The sequence below is a fragment of the Dermacentor albipictus genome, chromosome 9 (genome assembly GCF_038994185.2).
Source record: "Dermacentor albipictus isolate Rhodes 1998 colony chromosome 9, USDA_Dalb.pri_finalv2, whole genome shotgun sequence".
Taxonomy (NCBI): Eukaryota; Metazoa; Arthropoda; class Arachnida; order Ixodida; family Ixodidae; genus Dermacentor; species Dermacentor albipictus.
The window spans coordinates 85,078,407-85,101,356 of NC_091829.1; the positions used below are offsets into that span (position 1 = coordinate 85,078,407).

Here is a 22,950-nt window from a genome sequence, read left to right on the forward strand (position 1 = left end):
ATCGTTGGCATGGAAATTTATTGGAGTAATTGTGAGAGTGAAGCTATCTCGGCAATTCACACTGAAGGGAGAGTCGCGGGCGCTGCTATATTTTTAACAATGCTATTTCTTGGCATGAGTAAACACAATGTATGGCGAATGTGCCATATAATGTGTGTTAAAGTGTGCAAGCCACAGAAACTCAGTAGTGTAAAAAGCATGCGCGGTGAGGAGAAAGCAATTTATTCATGTATGTAGGACGCATGCTGGCTTGCAAACAAGGAACACCAGAATTTAGGAGCACTAGTTCTGCCTACTTTTGCTGCCTGCCTAACGCATGCTGCAGGTTGTTGGAACAGTGTGCGTGTGTGTGTGTGTGTATGCTTGCATGGAACAAAACGTCATCACTAATATTGCAGCTAGAGTGTCTGTATAATTGCTTTTGCAATAGAAGAAACGGGTGGTCCTCCTGTTCGCCATCTTCTAGGTGCGGGCCGAGACGATGCAGAGGACTCTGCCATATCCCTGTGCCTACGCATTCAAGGCGGCCCTCCACATCAGCTTCGATGCCCTTGACCAGATGGTCCTCATGTCCGAGCCGGAATTTAACAAGCTGGTGAGGGACATCGAGAAGCGATCCGAGAAGGAGCCGTTAGTGGTGGAGCGGGCACTCAGCCATGTGGTGTCCAGCATCGATGCAGGCAACGTCGTGGTGTTTTCACGTGCCTTCTATGCCGCCTGCAGCCTGTTCCACGATGAGAAGCCGCCACAGCTGGCCCGCGGCACCTGCCTTGTGCGGAGCATGTTTGTCACACCGGGCCGGCTCATCTTTCGTCCCGCGCAGGTGTGTAGATTCAGCATTGCGGAGTCCTTTCTAGCAGCAGGCACTTCACCAACTGTGTGTACGCTCACATTTATATGATTTCAACTGTAAGCGCATGGGAGGTACGATTGTTAGAAGAACTTACTGCCAGTCATGTCTGGTGACTATGCAATAAGAAATGCGATAGCATTTTAGTGTTACAGTGCGATGCAAAAAAATATGTAAGGTGTAGGGTTCCCCCACTGGGGCGTCTGCGTCAGCAGGCGTTTGGTGGGTTGCGACGCCACGTACCCAAGCACACGAGGGTTGGACCCTCCCGCACGTAGCCCTGCGTGGCTTAGCTATGTCTGGGGAAAGGGGGATCCTGGAGGTTGAGCCAATGCTGGGTGTTTGGACCTTTAAGGCACCCCGGCGGACGCAACACACCTCTTCGGCCTCGGCTTCACATAGACTCTACCTCCAGACTGACCCACCTGGGGGAAATCGGCAGTTGCCTTCCCCAGTCCTCCTCTCCATCTTCATCTTTCTCTGTTACCTTTTCATCTTTCCTGTCTTCTCTTCACTTCCTATTACTTCCGTATTTCCGGGCTAGCCTGGTGTAGTTTAGCCAACCTTGGGTCTACTATAGTAGGTTATAGCTACTATGTACAGCTGGCGTCTAGATTTCCTTCAGGTTTTGTAGTATCCTTTTGTTGGGCTCGATGGTGGGTGGCTGGCAAGGCTGCAGAAATTAAATAAACGTGTATGGATTTATCATCCTTACCCCATCTGTTTGGCCTTTTAACAAAAGAGGACGCACCGAAGAGAAGTTGCAGTTTTTTTGTCAACCTAAACAAACGTTCACACGATTTCACGTAATTCATAGTGAAAATCCTGAAAAGACAGTTAGAATGATTTCACCTTTCACGGTTGCGAAATGTCTCACTGAATCAGTTGGCCCAGGCTACAAAGTCACAAAAATAGCTAGCGGCGACCTCCTACTTGAGGTCTGTGATAAACAATAGCATGACAAGCTCCTAAATCTGGTCTCCTTCCTTAATGTAAACATACCAGTGACTCCATATCGATCTATGAACACAAGCAAAGGAGTAATTTCTGACGGTGACCTTTTGTATCGGAGCGAGGAAGAGCTCCTAGAAGGTAGGAAGGAACAGAACATCACCATAGTAAAGAGAATTATAATCAAATAGGAAAACAAAGAAATTCCAACTAAACATCTGATTGTTACCTTTGAGTCCATTGTGCTGCCAGAAACATTAGAAACAGGATGTACTAAAATCTGAGTCCGACCATACATCTCGAACCCTCTGAGTTGTTTCAAGTGCCAGAGGTATGGCTACAACTCGCAAAGCTGCCGGGGCCTACAAACCTGTGCAAAGTGCGGTGTCCACGATCACCTTTCAGATAACTGTAATGGCGCACTCCAATGTCCCAACTGTGTCGGTGGACATGCGGCTTTCTCTAAATCTTGCCCTACATGGCAAAAAGAAAAAGAAATAATCACCCTCAAAGTAAAAGACAACATTTCCTCTTGGGCAGCATAAAAGCGTGTTTGCCTTCTTCATGCCGCTGGGTATGCTGGTGCGGCGTGTAGAGGGCGACACCGCAGCAGACAGGGGCATCAGCCCGACCCACAAAGAGCGTGGCTGCGGCAGTGCCCAAAGCCCCCCAGGCAACAGCAGCAAGTGCTGCTGCGCCACCTCTAAAGGAGGGCCCATCGACCTCTGGTTTGGTGGCCTCCAAGGCTCTGCTTTTTGAGGCAAGGCCTACCTTGAAAACACCCTGTTCTAGTGAGCGGAAGTCCAGCGGCTCCCAGGAGCCGACGGACACAACCACAAACCAGGCAGAGCATTCAGCGCTTCGGGAGCAACGCGCTTCTGGTGACCGCTCCAAGAAAGACAAAACACAGATCATGGGGCCAGGAAAGGCTCCGTAAGCCAACTGGCTCCTCTTGACACACAGCACGTAAACACAAGCAGTATGGATACACAAATATTACACTGGAACGTGAGAGGTCTGATCCACAAGCTCGATGATATCAACAAACTCTTACACAAATACAATCCAAAGGTGCTGTGTGTTCAGGAGACACACCTTAAATCTACGCTCACAAACTTTCTCAAGCAATATGCTATTTTCCAGAGAGACTGGGATGATGCTGTTGTATCGTCCGGTGGGGTAGCAATAATAGTCGACAAAGGCATTGCTTGTCGGCGACTGCAACTTCGAACTCCTCTTGAGACAGTTACTATCGAAGCAGTGCTATTCAATAAACTAGTTACCATCATGTCTGTATACATCACCCTAAGTTATTGACTCTCTAGCACGACATTTCAAAGCTTTATTATGAGCTCCGTCACCCTTACATAGTCGTCAGTGATCTAAACGCACATAGCACGCTGCGGGGAGACCCTCGCTGTGATGCGAGAGGACAGCTTATAGAAAACATCCCATTCTCTTCAAGTTCCTGCTTGCTTAACAAGAAAAACGCAACATTTTACAGCTCTACACACACAAAACATTTTGTTCTATAGACCTTAGCATAGCGCCTAGCACAATTGTGCCATATCTAGAGTGGTATGTCATTAATAACCCTTATGGAAGTGATCACTTCCCCATCATTCTAAACCTTAAAAAAACAAAGTGAGTGTCCTGCACATGTTCCTCGATGGAAAGTTGATTCAGCCGACTGGTCGAAGTTTCACGAACTAACACGGCTGCCCTGGAATGATATCTGTGGATTTAGCCTAGATGATGCAATAGCATACATAACAGAGTTCATTATCGATGCTACATCAGTATGTATCCCCCAAACAAATGGGTCGCCCTCGAAACGACGTATTCCATAGTGGAATGATGAGTATAAGGAAGCCCAGAGAAAGCAAAACCGAGGCTTGGAATCTCCTCCGTAACTCCCCAACCACAGAGTACCTAATTAATTTCAAGGTGATCAAGTCAAAAGGCAGAAGAAACCGCGCTAAATGGGAAAGTTGGAAAAACTGCATAAGCAGCATCAATTCATATACAGATGAACGAAAAGCCTGGAACAGGGTGAACAAAATAAAAGGCCTCGAAACTCATCCTTTAACTTTATTATTAAATACATAAGGAGACACTCTTGAGGACCAGGCAGGTTGTCTAGGAGCACATTTCGAGCACATTTCCAGTACATCTCATTACACAGATACATTCCCAAAATACCAGCGACTAGCAGTACAGCTGCATTTGGGTCAGAAAAGCACATCTAGTGAAGTATACAATCGTCCATTTAAAATGGCTGAGTTCTAGGCCTCGCTGAACTGCTGGAACAAGTCCGCTTTAGGAAGTGACAGAATAATATATGAGGTGATCAGACACTTACACCCCAAAACCCAAGAAGCACTACTGTCACTCTTCAACTCCATGTTCCCCGCCGGCTACATTCCATTTGCCTGGAAAGAAGCAATCGTAATCCCTATTCTCAAAGAGGGCAAGGACCCTTCGTCGCCCAACAGCTATAGGCCTAAAGCTCTGACAACTTGTCTATGCAAACTATTTGAGAAAATGACTAACCGTCGCCTCATCCATTTTCTGGAAAGCAACAAGATACTCAATCCCTTACAGTGCAGTTTTAGGCAGGGTAGATCCACAACAGTTCACCTTGTTAGCATTGAGACAAATATCCGCAGTGCCTTTGTACACAAACAGTTTTTCCTGTCAGTATTTTTAGATATGGAGAAGGCATATGACACAACCTGGTGCTTTGGAATCCTCCGTGATCTGTCTGAAATGGGAGTTCGAGGCAACTTGCTGAATGTGATTCAGAGTGGCCTCTCCAATCGCATGTTGTGTGCTAGAGTTGGTAAAGTTCTGTCACGTCCATTTACGCAAGAGGCTGCTGTTCCACAAGGAGGTGTGCTGAACTGCACTCTTTTCATTGTCAAAATGAACTCTATCCAGATTGCCATACTGCATACTTTGTTTTATTCTGTATATGTGGATGGCATCCAGATAGGTTTTAAATCATGTAATCCAAGTATCTGCGAGCGACAAGTACAGCTTTGCATAAATAAATTGTCTAAGTGGGTGGACGAAGATGGTTTTAAGCTAAACCCTCAAGAAAATATGTGCGTCCTGTTCTCTAACAAGAGAGGTATACTGACGGACCCCGTAATCTATCTCAATGGAGAACGGTTATCTGTGAGCTGTGAACACAAATTTTTAGGAATCCTTCTAGACAGTAATCTAACTTTCATACCACACCTGAAGTATCTTATGGCAAAGTGCCTCAAGACTATGAATCTGCTCATGCTATTGTCACACACAGCTTGGGGAAGCGACAGGAGATGCCTTATAAAGTTGTACAAAAGTCTAATATTAACGCACCTTGACTATGGGGCCATAGCCCATAATTCTGCTGGATCTAGTAATCTGAACATGCTAGATCCTGTCCACCACTTCGGATGCCTTGCAACAGGTGCGTTTAGAACTAGTCCTGTGCAAAGCCTTTACATCGAATCTAATGAATGGTCTCTATACTACCAAAGGACATATTTGTTTCTTATGCCTTGAAGGTAAAATCAGCTGTGGATCATCCATGTCATTCAAGTATTCACGGCTCCTCCACAGCCAGGCTGTTCCGTAACCGCCCAGGTATCCGACCTCCTCTGTCCCTCCGGTTAAAAGCACTCTCAGAAAAAGCAGGGGTCCCTCTTTTAAAGAATGTCTTAATGGCTTCAACTCGGCTTCCACCTCCTTGGGAGTGGCAAACTATCCAGTGTGACATCTCTTTCTTGGAAATATCGAAGCGGGCACCTGAGGCTCACATACAATCACATTTTCTTGAACATAAAGAATTCCTGTGATGAATTTTACCCAGATGCTTCAAAGTCTCCTGCTGGTGTTGCTTACGCAGCTCTTGGACCCTCATTTTCAACATCTGGGGCACTAAACCCACACTCCAGTACCTTTATAGCAGAAGCATACTCCACACTTTCAGCTATTACTTGTGCCTAATAAATGGAATGAAGAAACGATAAATTAATGGAAATTAAAGTGGATGAAAGAACAACTTGCCGCAGGTGGGAACCGAACCCACAACCTTCGCGTCACAGACCTTGGCGTCCGCCGCCAAGGTGTGTGAGTGGTGGCGCTGGCTAACACTCCCAGGGTTCTACCAGTACACATAAATACCCAAGAAAGTGGATGGGGAAACAGCGCCGCGGCAGCTCAATTGGTAGTGCATCGCACGCGAAATGCGAAGGTTGTGGGTTTGGTTCCCACCTGCGGCAAGTTGTTTTTTCATCCACTTTAATTTCCATTAATTTATCGTTTCTTCATTCCATTTATTAGGCACAAGCAATTTCCCCTATGTTGTCCTTGGTGTCAGTGTTTCTTGGCTTCTCATGATCATCATCATCATCAGCCTGGTTACGCCCACTGCAGGGCAAAGGCCTCTCCCATATTTCTCCAACAACCCCGGTCATGTACTAATTGTGGCCATGCCGTCCCTGCAAACTTCTTAACCTCATCCGCCCACCTAACTTTCTGCCGTCCCCTGCTACGCTTGCCTTCCCTTGGAATCCAGTCCGTAACCCTTAATGACCATCGGTTATCTTCCCTTCTCATTACATGTCCTGCCCATGCCCATTTCTTCTTCTTGATTTCAACTAAGATGTCATTAACTCGCGTTTGTTCCCTCACCCAATCTGCTCTTTTCTTATCCCTTAACGTTACACCTATCATTCTTCTTTCCATACCTCGTTGCGTCGTCCTCAATTTGAGTAGAACCTTTTTCGTAAGCCTCCAGGTTTCTGCCCCGTAGGTGAGTACTGGTAAGACACAGCTATTATACAGTTTTCTCTTGAGGGATAATGGCAACCTGCTGTTCATGATCTGAGAATGCCTGCCAAACGCCCCCCAGCCCATTCTTATTCTTCTGATTATTTCTGTCTCATGATCCGGATCCGCAGTCACTACCTGCCCTAAGTAGATGTATTCACTTACGATTTCCAGTGCCTCGCTGCCTATTGTAAACTGCTGTTCTCTTCCGAGACTGTTAAACATTACTTTAGTTTTCTGCAGATTAATTTTTAGACCCACTCTTCTGCTTTGCCTCTCCAGGTCAGTGAGCATGCATTGCAGTTGCTCCCCTGAGTTACTAAGCAAGGCAATATCATCAGCGAATCGCAAGTTTCTAAGGTATTCTCCATTAACTTTTATCCCCATTTCTTCCCAATCCAGGTCTCTGAATACCTCCTGTAAACACGCTGTGAATAGCATTGGAGAGATCGTATCTCCCTGCCTGACGCCTTTCTTTATTGGAATTTTGTTGCTTTCTTTATGGAGGACTACGGTGGCTGTGGAGCCGCTATAGATATTTTTCAGTATTTTTACATATGGCTCGTCTACACCCTGATTCCGTAATGCCTCCATGACTGCTGAGGTTTCGACAGAATCAAATTCTTTCTCATAATCAATGAAAGCTATATATAAGGGTTGGTTATATTCCGCACATTTCTCTATCACTTGATTGATAGTGTGAATATGATCTATTGTTGAGTAGCCTTTACGGAATCCTGCCTGGTCCTTTGCTTGACAGAAGTCTAAGGTGTTCCTGATTCTATTTGCGATTACCTTAGTAAATAGTTTGTAGGCAACGGACAGTAAGCTGATTGGTCTATAATTTTTCAAGTCTTTGGTGTCCCCTTTCTTATGGATTAGGATTATGTTAGCGTTTTTCCAAGATTCCGGTACGCTCGACATTATGAGGCATTGCGTATACAGGGTGGCCAGTTTCTCTAGAACAAATCTGCCCACCATCCTTCAACAAATCTGCTGTTACCTGATCCTCCCCAGCTGCCTTCCGCCTTTGCATATCTCCCAAGGCTTTCTTTACTTCTTCCGGCGTTACCTGTGGGATTTCGAATTCCTCTAGACTATTTTGTCTTCCATTGTCGTCGTGGGTGGCACTGGTTCTCATGATATGACTAATAAAAATCAGGCCCCTCGGTTAACCCCCTCTCTTCACTTTCAGCTATTAAACACATAAGGCTCAGAGATGTCGCTAAGGCTGTTGTCTTCACAGACTCATTAAGTGTCGTGAGAGCCTTAATTAGCTTACGAAAACATAAGAATTCCATTTTAAATGAGCTGTATAGCTTGTGCTCTGCGTATATGTGCAACCAAGCGATTGTCTTATGCTGGGTGCCAGGCCATAAAGGTATAAAAGGCAACGTAGCTGCTGACGACAATGCTACGTCAGTGAGTATTAGCGACATAGATGGTAATGTCCCCATACCTGCCACAGACCTGAAGACTTTTCTACGTCGTAAACTGGGGAGTCATTGGCAAGGAGAGTGGGATACACAAACATTGAATAAGCTACACACTATAAAACCAAAACTGGGGAATTGGATAAGTGAGAAAACAGCACGGTACAAGGAACTACTTCTTCGCTGATTAAGAATAGGACACACTTATACAGTACTCACTCCTAGCTCTTGACTGGGGGGGACTCTCCGACTTGTAGTAGGCGCAGCAATAGCCTGACAGTCCTCCGTGTTCTTATCCAGTGCCCCGCAATAGAAACTGAAAGGAAAAAGTATTTCCATTCTGCATATTGGGAAAATATACCCCTTTATGCTGCATTTTTTCTTGGCGATGAACCGCTTTTTAATCTGCAAAAAGCCTTAGATTTCTTAGCCAAAAGCAACACCCTGAAAATAATTTGGCCAGGAAATTTTAGCACGTGGATTAACGGCCCTTGTTTTCAAGGGTCGTCTTCATGCTCTAGTGTAACCGTTGTTTCGTTTTTGTATGTTTTTACCAAACACAATTGCCATCGTCCACATCCCTAACTAATCAGTGTCATTATTTTAGTACGTATACATTTTATGCCATTTACAGCAACAATTTTTAGGCCCTTATTTAGCTATGTCACACTTACTGTGATGAATGCGCTGTCCACGCCATTCACAATAGGTCCTTAATATTACCATTTGTCATGGCGCTCTTTGGCCATAACTGGCCCTTGCGCCATTAAAAACCACATATCAAGGTGTAAGTTAAATAAAAATAACGCCATCAAGCTGCATGAAGATGGGCCGAGTAGACAGCCCTCTCAAAGATGTCCTAAAGTGGCTCAAAACAAGTGAAATATAATTCATACACAAAATGTGTAAAAATTCAGATCGCTTATTGACTTAATAATTGTTGACTGATCTTGGTAATAAATGTAATTGTCTGACAAGAAACAGTTTACATAGATTCACGTGAAATAGCTGCAGCTCAACCGCATGCATGCTGCTGAGCAGGCTTAAGAGAACTTTTGGCATCAATCTGTTATGCCGTCTGATAGATGGAGCTCGAAACGCTTTTACAGCAATAGTAGGCACCTTTCAATATGCCTAAAACATACTCACCTACTCCCCCGATTTGCCTCGAGGCTCTCAACTGCTGACCAGTACTTTCGGTCGTGCCGACAGGGCCACGAATTTCCCATAAGGCTGTCCCTACCCCAACGCAAAAGAATAAAGGGAAAAAAAAATGTCTTGCCACACGATTGCATGGTAATTGCCATTACGCACTATGTAACTAGCCAAAGTCTGATTGAAATCCACACCATCTTGTGTGTAGGCTTACGGAGATGCTGCTCGAAAAATTTTATTTTATTATTTGTACTAGAGGCTTGGAAATTGAGCCGATTAGAGAGTTCTTCGAGCAGATTTAGAATATGTCATTAGTTTTTGTCTAGCTGCTACAATTCTTTTAGTTATGTCCCACGCAACGGCAAACTATAGTGATCTTTGTGGGCACTTTGTTGCACATTAATCTTTCACAAAAAGCATCCTGCTGTAGCTTACTTAGCTCTTTGTAGACTGCAAAGTGCCAAAATCTATCCAAGCAGCATGTACAATGAGTGGAACTGTGCAAGAAAAGGTCAGTACGCTTCAACTAAATTTCTTCAGTCCCACGAAGTTATAGCCTTGTTCTTTCACGACTAATGCTGAGAGATATTGCACTTTGAAAGAGATATCAGCATTCTACATATCTTGAAGGGTATATATGCTAAATTTCTTTAGTATAGAAAATTGAGAGCACAAAGTTATTCTTGTGCACAGAATCGGTGCACAGAATAAGGTTGTTCCCAAGTTTCGCGTTTCCTATTTTGGTAGCCACGCCAACAGTGTCGCCACGGAACAGCCGATTTCAAAAAGAACGCAAGATTGCTAATACTTTGCCCTCAAACTCAGTAATTAAAGATAAAGCAAAAGTTGATTGTATCGTTTATTTCTCACTGTCACGACGAAGTGCAAGGACCAAAGGCAAGGTCTTATTGAAGCAGGTGGCCTGGGTGCAGTTATGTTCTTACACTAGCTACGCAAGAGACCCAAAGTAGTTGGTGTGCGTATATAATGCACAAAGCCCTTCTCTGCATTCTTTGTGTGCCTACTTTGGGCCTGCTACATTGCAGCATTGCACACGTGCGTGGCATATGGTGCAGTAAAACTCTGTATTGCATTCTGCCGCACCGCAGGTTCACTTTGAGAACAGAATCCTCCGACAGTTCAACACCGAATTCGCCATTCGGGCGTCCTTCCGGGACGACAACCTGGACAAGCTGTCGTTCACGCTAAATCTGCACTCGGCTCGGGACTCTATGCTGAACGCCATTGTCGGCGCCTTCCTGCATCGGGGAGTGCGTGTTGGCACCCGCGAATTCAAGTTCCTGGCACCTTCCACGAGCCAGCTCCGTGACCACGGGTACATAATGAGAAGACCAGTTTGTGCTCTTTAGTTGTGTAGGACTTCAATATAATGAATGCGTATAGTATAAATATAGCGAATGTTTTTGGATATTATAAGAAATTCATTTTTTGTGTAAGAAATTTATTTATATGAAATTTTAAACGTGAAGAATTTTAAAGTGCGACATATCTTACGGATTTCTATGCACCAGTTTTTAAATATGGTGAAGTGATAAATATGACAAATTATAGAAGATATAACAAACAGTCAGATATAACTAAGGTATCTTGATGTTGATATTTAGGCAGTAAAAATGTGGGGTCTAGACACCTAGAACAGACACCAAAAGCCTTACTTTAGGCATAAGGACCAAAATAGGTACTATAAATTGTTTGCAAACCACAACATGTATTCGATGTATGTAGCCCGTGTTGATGAGAAAATTGACGTAGCATTCACTTCCATGGTCTGAAAGGCAGCAGCCACATTGCACAAGCCACCACGTCACAGGATTTTCTGGGTGCGTGGGTTGTGCTTTTTTTTTTCTCAGTCTGCATATTTGGGCCAATGCGTTCAATATGTTTGTTCTGACACAATGGGCAGGTAGTGTACATTTAATAGCCAAACTTTCACAAAGCCCATCGCGATAGTCCAGTGGCTATGGCATCCTGCTGCTGAGCTCGGTATCGCGCAAAGCATGATCAGAGGCGTACGATGGGAAGAGTATTTTTTTTATGGTGCATGTAGTTGTGACCCGTACCTTTGACTGAACAGCATAGAGCTGGTGACAGTATGTGAGACTGTGGTATGGAGAGAATGCCTGTGTAAAGGGTGGTGAAGACGAGGGAGGAGCCATGATGGTCAGAGTCATTTATCCAGCACTTGTAACTTCTCTATTATGGCTTCACTTCAAAAATTGTGTGGCTGTATGGTAATTGTAGACTGGCACACAGCTGTGGATATATACCAAAGTATCTAACCTAGAGTAGGTCTGGGGCCCCTTAGCCATTGTGTATAAGAACAGTAAAGTGGCTGGGACATTAAACCTTAAGCTGGAGTTCTATTTAGACGAGAAATGGCTAATACTATATAGTAAATCTTATAGCTCAGTGTTAGCTAGGGGTCCTTTAACTATCATATCAAAGGCCCATTGAGTGGCTGACCCCTGTATTCACAAATGCATCTTAACTTGAAGCCCACGCTTGACCTGATTTAGATAACGCCTGTCGTGAACCCACCAAAGGAAACGCAATGAGCGTCTTAAGCATGTTCACGCCAGGCGTCGTTTATATCAAGTCAAGCATGGCGTTCAAGTTAAGACGCATTTCTGAATACGGGGGTGAGTCATGAAACCTTAATCAGGCCTATGGAGGAAGAATATTTAGGAGTTGAAACTCTCGTCAGCGCAGGCGACCAGATAAAGTTGCAAAAGTAGCATGCGCCAACCAGGGTGCACGTAGCTAGTACAGCATGACGCGCCGCAAGGTGATGCGTCATGCAAACTGCAGCAAAAAAGAAAAAAAAGATAAGCAGGCACACCAGGCACGCTCTCTTTAGCAGCACCTATGCCTATAACAAGACAACAAGCACGGAACGTGGACATTCGCTTCAGAGGGCATGCCATAATGTTGTTTGTGCACCCTTAAGTCAAAATCAAGAGTTCTTGTCGGCGTCTGTTAGCGAGTTGTAATACTAACAGTGCTGCTACACACAAATGCCCGTCTTCGGAATTTGCTAGCCTAAGAGAGGATGCAGGTGTTTTGTTGAAAACTGCAAAAGTGGGTACAAGTTTTGGGGGAAACAAGTGAGCATCTTCAAGGCTCCGAATGATCCTGAACGAGTGCATGCGTGAGCTGCGGCGATTCCTGGGGACAGCTGCAGCTCGCATCGAGAGATTACCTCTGCGAGAAGCACGTCACAAGCAACATGATGAGAGGAGATAAATACCATGATGAGCTTAGAGGAGAGGTAATCGTGGACCACCAAAAAAAAAAGAAACTGGACTGCATCCACAGGCTGTTCCTTGTATTTTTCTTCCATCTCCATCATCTTTGACATCCCCGAAAATGAAGCGGACTCCCCGGGAAGCGTCATCAAATATCAATCATACTACCATTAAAAGATCAAGAATGGGTGTACACAACAACCCAGCAACATCAACAGCGGTGAATGTCAGCGATGTTCAGACAGTGCGCGAGTCTCATGAGCTTGAGGAAAATCAGCTTGGTCATGTACACAAAGAAATTGAAGGCATGTTTGCCTTCGATGAATGCCAACAGCGCTTGCACCCATCTAATCAGTCATCGCGTGGGTGTTAAATAATAGCGCCGCGGGAAGCTACAGATAATCTTATTACAGCAGTCATCAAAAGGCATGCATTTTATTTTTTACTGTGCTCAAATGGTTGGAGTGTAGCACAATCGCTGTCCAGGCTACCAGCGTTAAAGAAGCGTGCATGAGTGGCCTCAGTAGAACATGTGCCAGATGCGTGGCCAAATGCAAGCAACACATGTGACCAGTTGCCTTGGCATCCGAAACGGCGATAATTTTTTTCTGCTGCCAGGTACCGCCAGTATGATGGTTGCTCCGCAGGGTTGTGACCTTTTCTGGTCACCGCAAACAACAGAGTTTCCACCCCTAAATGTTTCTTGCTCCATGGTAAGGCTTGAGTGCTGTTTACGTGACAAGCACTGCTTTGGGTAAAAAAAAACGCATGTATAGGAAATTGATGTGATGCAAGTCGTCCGAACAGTAAAGGTTATTGTTATAATTAGTTGCTTAAGGTAGAAGGATGAAGTCTCATGTGGTGCTGCTACTACTACTACCCTTTGTAAGGAATTACTGCACGGCTGCAAAGAGACACTACACAATACCCATAGAAGCCGTGCATGTTCTTTTGGGATATGTCTTTGCCATTCAGAGTAATTGCCTATGATGATCATAGGCAATTACTAGCTAAATTAGTTATTACTAATTTACTAGCTAAATTTAGCTATTAGCTAAATTAGCTGCTCAATATGTTCTGTCATATTCCTTTCCCTTGTTTCCCCCTTACCAGGTCATTCCACACACAGCACACATTGAATGTTAGTTGCAGGTTAGCGCGTCATCTGCACCTTCTTGCCAAGCCCCATGCTTTTGACCTGTCAAGATGGACCAGCCAGGCGGTACCAGCACCGTCGTTCATGTTCTACTACCAATCATCCCGGCAGCACTGCCATACCTGCAGCCACCATAAACACTGATGCCAAATTTCCCTCTAGTAGTTGTAGCAGGGTATTTCATGGCTGGAACAAATTAGAGCAGTCTTTTCTAACGACTCGTGTCATTTTTAATTCTTGTTGCACCCGTCATCATTGGCTTGACTGACGTGACTTGGCATGACTCATTGGCTTGACCTGACTCGCGTGCTGCCATCGTGCTGATATCCCAGGGATCGACCACTCTGCACACTGTGTGACAAGAAAAAAGCACTAGCTGGTCGCCAGTCGAGATAAGCAAAAGGCATGTAGATTATCGATGGAAGAAAAGCAGAGAAGAGATTGATGGAACTGGAGGTGTTACTAGCGTAAGTAACTGTACAATTCAGAGTTAAAAAGTTTTAACGAAGGAAAAGATAAAAGAGATAGGCAAAATGCTTTATCTGCGATAGGCGTAGTCATACTGATTCGCTTTAAGGGATGCAGTGCCACCCCTAGGGCTTGGTGAAATAACATAGTTTACAGATAGCGCACACTGCTCTGAACATCTTGGCCAAGTTATGCTGTTGTACGCAGTGTGTGGGGCTTGCAAGTGGAGTGTGAAGTCACCTTTCTCAAGTCCACTGGCTAAGCGCACTGCAGCTTGCTGGGCAGAACCATGTGTGGCTTACATTTAGCACGTCGCAGGCACCAAAATCAGTAGTAGTAGCGTCTACGTTAACATCCAAAATGGGATCTGAACTGTGCACCACAGTGAGCTTTAGAAGGCAGAGCGTTGTGGGCTCCACCTTCTAAAGCGAAGGCCTCACTCCATCGCAGCCTTCGCAGTGCAAGGCATTGAAGAAGTGGAAGCACTGCGAAGGACCTGTTTGATTGACAATAACTCTGCTTCTTCTGTTGAGCACGTTGAAATACCTTTTGCGGCAAAGTATTTCTGAAATAGCCTATTTTAACTTGAAATTCATTTCTCCTCTTCGATAAAAAGTGGTTCAGGGCCTCTAACAAGCAAAGTGACCATAGGTCACTGCCTCGTTTTAAAGGGGATGCCCATAAACATCGACGTCATCAGAAGGAAAAATGCTATGAAATGTTACAAAACACAGGCCAAGATTTTTTTTTTTTATTATTTCCATACATCTTCGTCTACAAGGAGAAAAGACTTACAGCTATCGTCTTCGTGCAGGACATGGATGTACGCGGCCGATGAGCAGCAGAACAGTGCGGTGACCATCCGCGAGTGGATGGGCCAGTTCGAGGGCATCCCCAACGTGGCCAAGCGCATGGCGCGCATGGGCCAGTGCTTCTCCTCCACCGAGCAGTCCGTCCGTGTGCGGGCCAGCGAAGTGCAGGACGTCCCCGACATTGTGGGTGGCTGCCACCCAGACAGCAAGAAACCGTACATTTTCTCGGACGGCATTGGCATGATGTCCGTGCCACTTGCCGAAGAGGTGAGGGGGGGCGCATGGGCTTGTATCCCCGGATTCCTCAAATGGCTCCTCGCGAGGTTTAGGCATGGCAGGCAGACCAGTGTGATGTGTGGAACACTTGTAAATATAATACGCATAGCACTAACAGGTAAAATGTGTTCAAATTCACTTCGGCTCCCCCTATGGAGAGCTTGTTTATGATGACCTAGGTGACATTTGTGTTTTCTCACTGACAACCTTGTCTGCAAGGTATTGCAATGTACTCTCCAAAAACAGCTTAAAACATCTAATGGTGGCCCGTGTGCCCTTACTGTTGAGGGTTCCTTGCTTCCCAGCAGAGAGACAGCATCACATCGAAGATGCATCCATGTCACATTTGTTGCCTGCAAAGTCATCTTTTGTGGCGTGTGGTAAATTTTCCAACACGGAGTATGCACCGGAGCTTTGCCATGCAGCAGAAGAAAGGAAGAAAAGAAAAAGTTGAATGGGCTCATCACAAACATGACGTAGTGCCTCGGCTTTGGTATTAAGAAAGGCAGTGAAAGGAATGCAGCCTGAGGACACTATTACTCTGCTTCCCTGTGACTTGGCAAATGATGAAGGCTGCTTGCACCTCTGCACTCCACGCTGAAGAGACCCATACAGTTCTTGGCATAGTTCGCAAGTTTTTTTCTTCTTTTTTTTAATGCGAGTCACTGTGTTCAAAACAATTTTCGTCATGCTCACCATCCGACATTTTCTTTAAATTGCTAATTCACCTGAAATGTTTTGTTTTTCTGACACATGTGGTGCCACCTGGCTTTTCAATTTAGAAACAAGTCGGGCCATGGCCTCCAAGATCATCCAACGTGCACTGTCTGCACACGTTGCCCGATCTCGGAGGACAGGGCGGGCCCACATACAAAGGAGGCGCCAAATATACAGGAACATGCGGTGCATAATGTTGTGTGGACACATGTGTCTGGAATGTCTGCACTATGGCTTTGTTTGTTTTTTGAATAGATGACAGCTCCCACTTCAGGTGGCGTGTGAGCGAAGTGATACACTGTGAGGAGTTGTGTGGCATTCTACCACGATTCTGTTAGACCACAGTGCTTGCAGCCTTCCCCATTTGGCAAATTACGGTTGACAGTGTATAAGATAGGCAAAGAGAGTGTGTGTGTGTGTTTGCATTGAAGCTTGCCTTGTAATAGCATGGCTTCACAGCATGTTTCTTTCACCCTTTTTTAATGAACCAATTTGAATTTTTCCTTGCGGTGTTCTCTCTCTCTGTTTAACCCGAATTTGCAGTACTGCCTGGTTGGGGGCTCTTTAAAAAAAAGTATCGTCATAAAATTATTGAGGTATTTTCTTTTCGTTGAAAAAATGTCTCATCTCTCTTAAACACAGCGAAAAACACTGACAAGGGTTACTGCACAAACTAATTTACCATAATAATTGTGTCTACAAACCACTTTTAGTCTTTTAGTAGATGCATCATGACACCGAGATATGCTGCTGCGCTTTACTGATACGATCGTGGCGATTCGGTGCAGCTAGTCGTAAAAATAAATTTTGGCACATGTAGCACTCCTACGATTTTTTTTATGAGCAACTTCATCATACCTAGCGTTATTGCTAGGCATGATGCAGCAAATGTTGATGTCATAACGTCACAGTAGTGTTGATTCCAAGTCTCATTTCTACTCACTCTAATATCAGATTCACACATTGCATAACTCAAGTCAATGCATTTTTATTTACGAGATGCTTTTGGCTGGCTGTCTGAGCTAAAAGCTGCATAAACAGCTTGACAAAGGCCCAGGTAGCCACTGTAAGGCAGACACTGCAAAACAGCATGTTGGATACAGAAATGAGCTGTGCAGAACTCGGCAAATGCCAGTAAATAAATGAACTGTATTTACCCACTATGAAAACCTGTAAATAATGAGTGTAGGTAACTGAAAAATCTGAAAACAAGGATAATGACATGAACTAGTATCTTTATATAAAACATTAAAAATTCAACTAACCAGCGTTAAAGACAATGCTTCTACATACGACAAGTAAAAGGCAAAAAAGAAAGCGACAGGTCATTTTTCTCTTTGTAAAATGATTAACAAGTGCTTCCCAACTTCACCAAGTGTGACTGTTTTGCATGCGAGATACGTGTTGTGAAGTTTCTCCAACTTTGAAAATATGTGCCTGCAGTCCTTAAAAGGTGCAAAAAATGTCTGCACAGGTGTACAAAGTGATGAACCTGAAAGACCGTCCATCGGCCATCCAAATTCGGTACGCCGGCTCCAAGGGCATGCTTTGCATCAACCCCGCCCTGCCCAACGAGAAGCTCCTCTGCCTGCGGCCCAGCATGCAGAAGTTCCCCTGCACCAGCTCAGAGTACCTCGAAGTGGTCAAAGTGTCTGCACCACGTATGTTGATTAAATCCAATATGTCCAATCCAGTATGTCCAATCGATCAACATACGTGACCAGTCACGTATGTTGATTGATTGGACGAGTACTCTAGGCCTCTTGGTCAAGCAGTGATGAAGCACAGAGCGCGCGGCCAAGGGGAGATGAGATGGACGGCAGAAGTGCTCATTGATATTTGTTGGTAGTGCTTGTAATGTCCATCACTGTCATATACTTTGGTCTCGTGAGCTTCATGGCACAAAGCAACACTGAGGCTATGAGAGACATCATAGCGTGGAGTCTTAGCATTACACCATAGATTGGCACCATAGGTTAGTCAGTTGGCTTCCTGGGATTTTGTTAAACATGCACCAAAAAGCACAGTGTTTTTGCATTCCACCCCCAATCTGAATATGAATGCCAGGGGGGCACTTGGGTTCAAGTGTACCTCCATGGTGGGGTCAAGTACCATGTGTGGTACCTAAACTTGCGACCTCTTATTCAGGCTTGATCTGAATTTTGATGGGTAATTTATTTATTTATTTATTTATTTATTTATTTATTTATTTATTTAAAATAATTTCAGGGCCCAAGGCACTTGGGCCCAAATTATGATATTTAGAAATATGATTTAAAGTTGAGGCACTTCACCTTATTGAGTCTGTTTTCACGTAATTGGTGTTAATGTCCCTTAAAATTTTCGAGCTGTTTGCACTGGAAGTTGTCAATACAGCGTGGAAATGTTGATGGCTGTTCAGACGCTTTAAGTCCTAACACGGAGCATTCATACCATGAATGCTGCCACTCACCAGTTTATATCAAAAGTTTCTGGTGTTCTAGCGTTTTGCTTCCGCTCTAGTGGATGAAATTTTTTTCTTCACTGTGAATTTTACATCTCAAAATTCCCAACTCTAAAAATTAAATATAGAAAAATTGTGCATTTTTAAAAAAATCTTCAATATGTTCCGAAGTAACGATTGTAACTACCGTAACTACCGAAGTAACAGATCACTGACCATATTAACAGACTCCAAAGCTGCATGCAGGCATTACATGCAGGGGAGAGTCTGTAAAGAGGCCCTGCGAATCCTCCTTGGAGCAGGAACCCTCGGAAATAAAGTGACACACAAACTTTTCTGGATACCGGCCCATACCGGGATAGAAGGGAACGTGAGAGCAGACAGTCTAGTTCGCGAGATCGCATACCGAGCTGGACAGATAGAGCCTCTCGAGAACCCTACAACGGTGGAGCCGACGTGTGCGGAAATATTAAACTACTATAGAGGGCAGAGAATCAAATATCCTCCGCCACACACACTACTTACACAACAGGAAGCAGCCGGCTGGAGAAGGCTACAAACCGGAACTTTCTATAATCTACACATACTAAGTAAAATGTACCCGACACAATACAGAAACTCCTGCCCATGGTGCGGAGAAATACCAACTCTTTACCACATAACATGGGAATGTAAGCATAACTACACATTCCATAAACATAAAAACCCGAGTGCGGAGCAATGGGAGGGCCTGCTCACCAGCAGCGAGCTCACCGCCCAAAGGGCAATCGTGCAGCACGCGTGCGAAGTGGCCAGGCTCAGTGGAGCCCTGGAATAGGGGCACACCCGTGCTGAGAAGCCAGGCAGCAAGCGCAAGACGGCTCACCGCTAAACCCCTTGATAGAACCAATAAAGTTTTTCTCTCTCTCTCTCAATATGTCCTTCATTGTCCATACATTGTCCATCAGATGAGTAATTTATTTTTAGCCTTTAACTTCCTAGCTAAAATGTGTGGAATGTCTGAAATGTTCTAGAGCACAGCTCTTACGCACCTGTTCCTGCGGTGAGCGTCGGCATTGTTCCTCGTAACCGAGGCAACAAACAAAGGAGGATGAACGCGGGCGGAGCGCAGCAGGATATGAAAGATGGCAACAGGAAATAGAGTACGAGGAGGAAAGCGGAAGAGTAGGGTGCAGCCGAACCATGAGGCGGAAAGTGAAGGAGGAAGTTATGGCGAAAGCGCGAGATGAAAAGCATAGTGCTGCTAAAGAGGAGCTCTGCGGCGATAGCCACTAAAGAGTTGCTCCAAGACAGTGTCATCCAGCCGTCCACAAGCTTGTGGGCCTCCCATGTAGTGTTAGTAAGAAAGAAGGACAACGCACTATGCTTGTGCGTGGATTACAGACAGTTGAACCGGGTCACCAAACGCAATGTTTATCCATTGCCGTACATCTACAACGCATTGGATACTCTACAACATGCCAAGTTTTTTTTCCTTGTTGGATCTTAAATTCGGGTATTGGAAAATCGAAGTGGATGAACAAAATTGTGAAAAAACAGTGCTTGTGACAGCTGACAGACTTATATATAAGTTCAAAGCTTTCCTCTTAGGTCTCTGTACCGCATCTTCCACCTTTCAGCGGAGGATGGATATCGTCCTTGCTGAACTCAAATGGCAAATCTTGGACGTCATCGTCATGTTCTTGAGCACGTTTGATGAACATCTCACACGACTCAGGAGTGTCCTCGCTGCCATCTGTACTTCAGACGTGGCAGTCAAGCCTGAAAAATTCTGCTTCCTGTTCTAATAGCTCAAATTTCTTGGCCATATAGTTGGTCCTAAAGGCATCCGACCAGACACCAGCAGGTCAGCTACCGTCGCCATGTTTTCACCACCCACAGACAAGAAGGCTGTCTGATGCTTCCTTGATTTGTGCGCACATTATAGGAGCTTTGACGAGGAATTCTCAAGAATCGCTGAGCCTCTGACATGGCTTACGCATGACAATGTGCCTTTCATTTGGGCGGACGAGCAACAGCGGTCGTTCAATGAATTGTGCCAGTGTTTGCAAACTGCCCCAATACTTGCTCATTTCGATGCAGATGCTGACACATAAATTCATACTGACGCCAGCAATGCAGGCCTCGGTGCAGTTCTTGTGCAGTGGCAAGATGGTGTGGAATGCACCATTGCTTATGCAGGCTGCAGTCTCGCCAAGGTTGAGAAAAACTACTCAACCACTCAAAAAGAATGTTTAGCAGTTGTTTGGGCAATCGGTAAATTCCAACCCTACTTGTACGGTAAACTGTTTAAGGCTGTCAGCGATCACCACGCCCTGAGCTGGCTTGCCAACCTCGAGGATCCTTCAGGCAGACTAGCCCGTTGGAGCCTGCGCTTTCAAGCATATGACATTACTGTTCTGTAGTGATCTGAAAGGAAGCCCAGCAATGCTGACTGTTCGTCATGTGCACCACTCTCTAAGCCACCATAGGAACCTGACCATGACTTGCCATTTGTCAGTGCTATTGACGCCGTAAAGATGGCTGAACACCAGTGCGCTGACCCTGAGTTGCTGCCGCTGATTGAGCACCTTCAAGGAGTTTAAACTGTTTTACCTCCCTCGCTCGTGCGCGGCTTGTCATCTTATTGTCTGTACAATGATGTCCTTTACAGGAAAAACTGCGGAAGTGGTTCAAATATGTACCTCCTTGTTGTGCCATCGGCGCTGTGCCAAGACATTTTGCAAGCCTGCCATGATGAGCCATGCACTGGACACCTGGGATTCGCTAGGACATTAGCAAGGATATAGCAGAAGTATTATGGGCCCCTGATTTTTTCTTCTGTGTAACGGTGCATGAAAACCTACCGTGGTTGTCAGCACTGCAAGAAACCGCCTGTTAAACCAGCTGGCTTTCTCCACACTGTGAGCCCTCCTCCAGACCGCTTCGTGCAACAGATGGATAGTCGTTGCTACTGACTACTTAACCCTGTATGCCAAAACCGAAGCTACTCCTCAAGGAAACTCTTCTGAAGTGGCCATGTTCTTTGCCCGCCACAGCATCTTACTACATGGTGCACCCTCTGTTCTCGTCACCGATCACGGTGCAGCATTCACAGGCGAACTTATGCAGGGCGTTCGCCAGCTGACGCATAGCTCTCGCTGCAGGAGCGCTGCACATCATTCTTGAATAAATGGATTAATGGAGTGTCTCAACAGAACGCTGGCTTATGTGCTTTCCATGTATATCGACGTAGAACATAAGACATGGGACGAGAGTTTGCCATATGCGACATTCGCCTATAACACTGCTGTACAGGATACCACACAGTTTACGCTATTTGAACTTGTATATGGGTGCCGTGTCACGTCAACAATTGACGCCATGCTACCTGTGGCTGATAATAGCCCGACCAAAGAACACATAAAAAGAGCCGAAGAAGCACGCCAGCTTGTTCGGCATCTTATCCAGAGCGAACAGCATACCGACACCCTTCTATACAACTGGGGTCAACGCGACGTCCACTACAATGCCGGAGGCTGCGTGTGGGTCTAGATGCCCATCCATCTCCGGAAACTTCCTGAAAAGTTGCTGCGCCGGTATTTTGTTTCCTACAAGGTACTGTCTCAGTGACGTAACCTACGAAGTCATCACCTATCGTTCTGACCCAGATTCGCTCTGTCGTCATCCTCACGCTGAAGTTGTTCATGTAGTGTCCATGAAGCTGTATTATGCACATACATGAACATTGTACCTCAGGAGCTCCATTTCTTGCCATCAACTCTGCTGAAATAACTTTTTCACACAACGCTTTTTGCATGGGGCAGGGAGAGGGGCAATTTAAACAATGATGTGGGTCTTCTGCACCACAGGAAGGCGTGAGCAAAGGTTGACGGAATGAAAGACAATGAAGCACGTTGGCTGCACGTTCCTCTTCTGGCCTGCCATTAAAAAGACAGCGTCTATTTTTACAGCCTCCGTCTTCAACCTCCGTTACAGTATTAGCCCGCCCATAGTAAACATGCCTGTATTGTGCTTCTTCATGAGCTAAAGCCAGGCTTCTTTTTTTTTTGTCTTTCTTCTTCTTCCTTTTTTTCTATAGGAGCTAACTCTAGTTCCCGTTTTGGGGGGCTCTCGGGTTCCCATGCTGGCCGCACAGTCACAGAAAACAAGATGCAAAACTTGCGACCATTCTGTTGGCGTTTGTATTGTCGTTTTCGTCTCTAGGTACAGTGTTTGTGCACCTGTCTTTCAGTAACATGAATTCCTACCATCTTGCTCTACTTCTGGTCACTTAAATAACTCTGATGAGGATTTCCTCTTGTGACCTTGTCATCACCTAGGTGTCTTAGTTGACATCATGTCATTGACGTTGCACTGTCATCGTTGTGCCTTTGATGTGCCATCGCTGCAACCAGTGTTGCCGTGATTTTGTCAGTAGTAGTAAAAATGTCTTTATTGAAAGGGCGGCCTCAAGCCCTGTGAGGGGATGGGAAAAATATCGCTCTCGTCTTTCACAGCAGGGAGTTCAAACTGACCTCCTGAATGTGTAAGAGGAGTGGGTGATACGAGGTGGCCATTCAGCCATGTCTGTAGGTTATGTTCATCTTGTGTGCTGACTTT

At 45.2% G+C, this 22,950-nt stretch overlaps 1 protein-coding gene across 2 annotated transcripts in view; it reads left to right on the plus strand.

The window, feature by feature from the left end:
- LOC135919863 (uncharacterized) overlaps positions 1–22,950 on the plus strand; it is a 66,474-nt gene that overhangs the window by 16,410 nt on the left and 27,114 nt on the right. For both annotated transcript variants that reach the window (XM_065453844.1, XM_065453845.1), the window contains exons 5-8: positions 467–823; positions 10,320–10,546; positions 14,915–15,179; positions 17,380–17,566. In XM_065453844.1, coding sequence (XP_065309916.1) covers positions 467–823; positions 10,320–10,546; positions 14,915–15,179; positions 17,380–17,566 — 1,036 coding nt within the window. The remainder of the gene's footprint in view (positions 1–466; positions 824–10,319; positions 10,547–14,914; positions 15,180–17,379; positions 17,567–22,950) is intronic.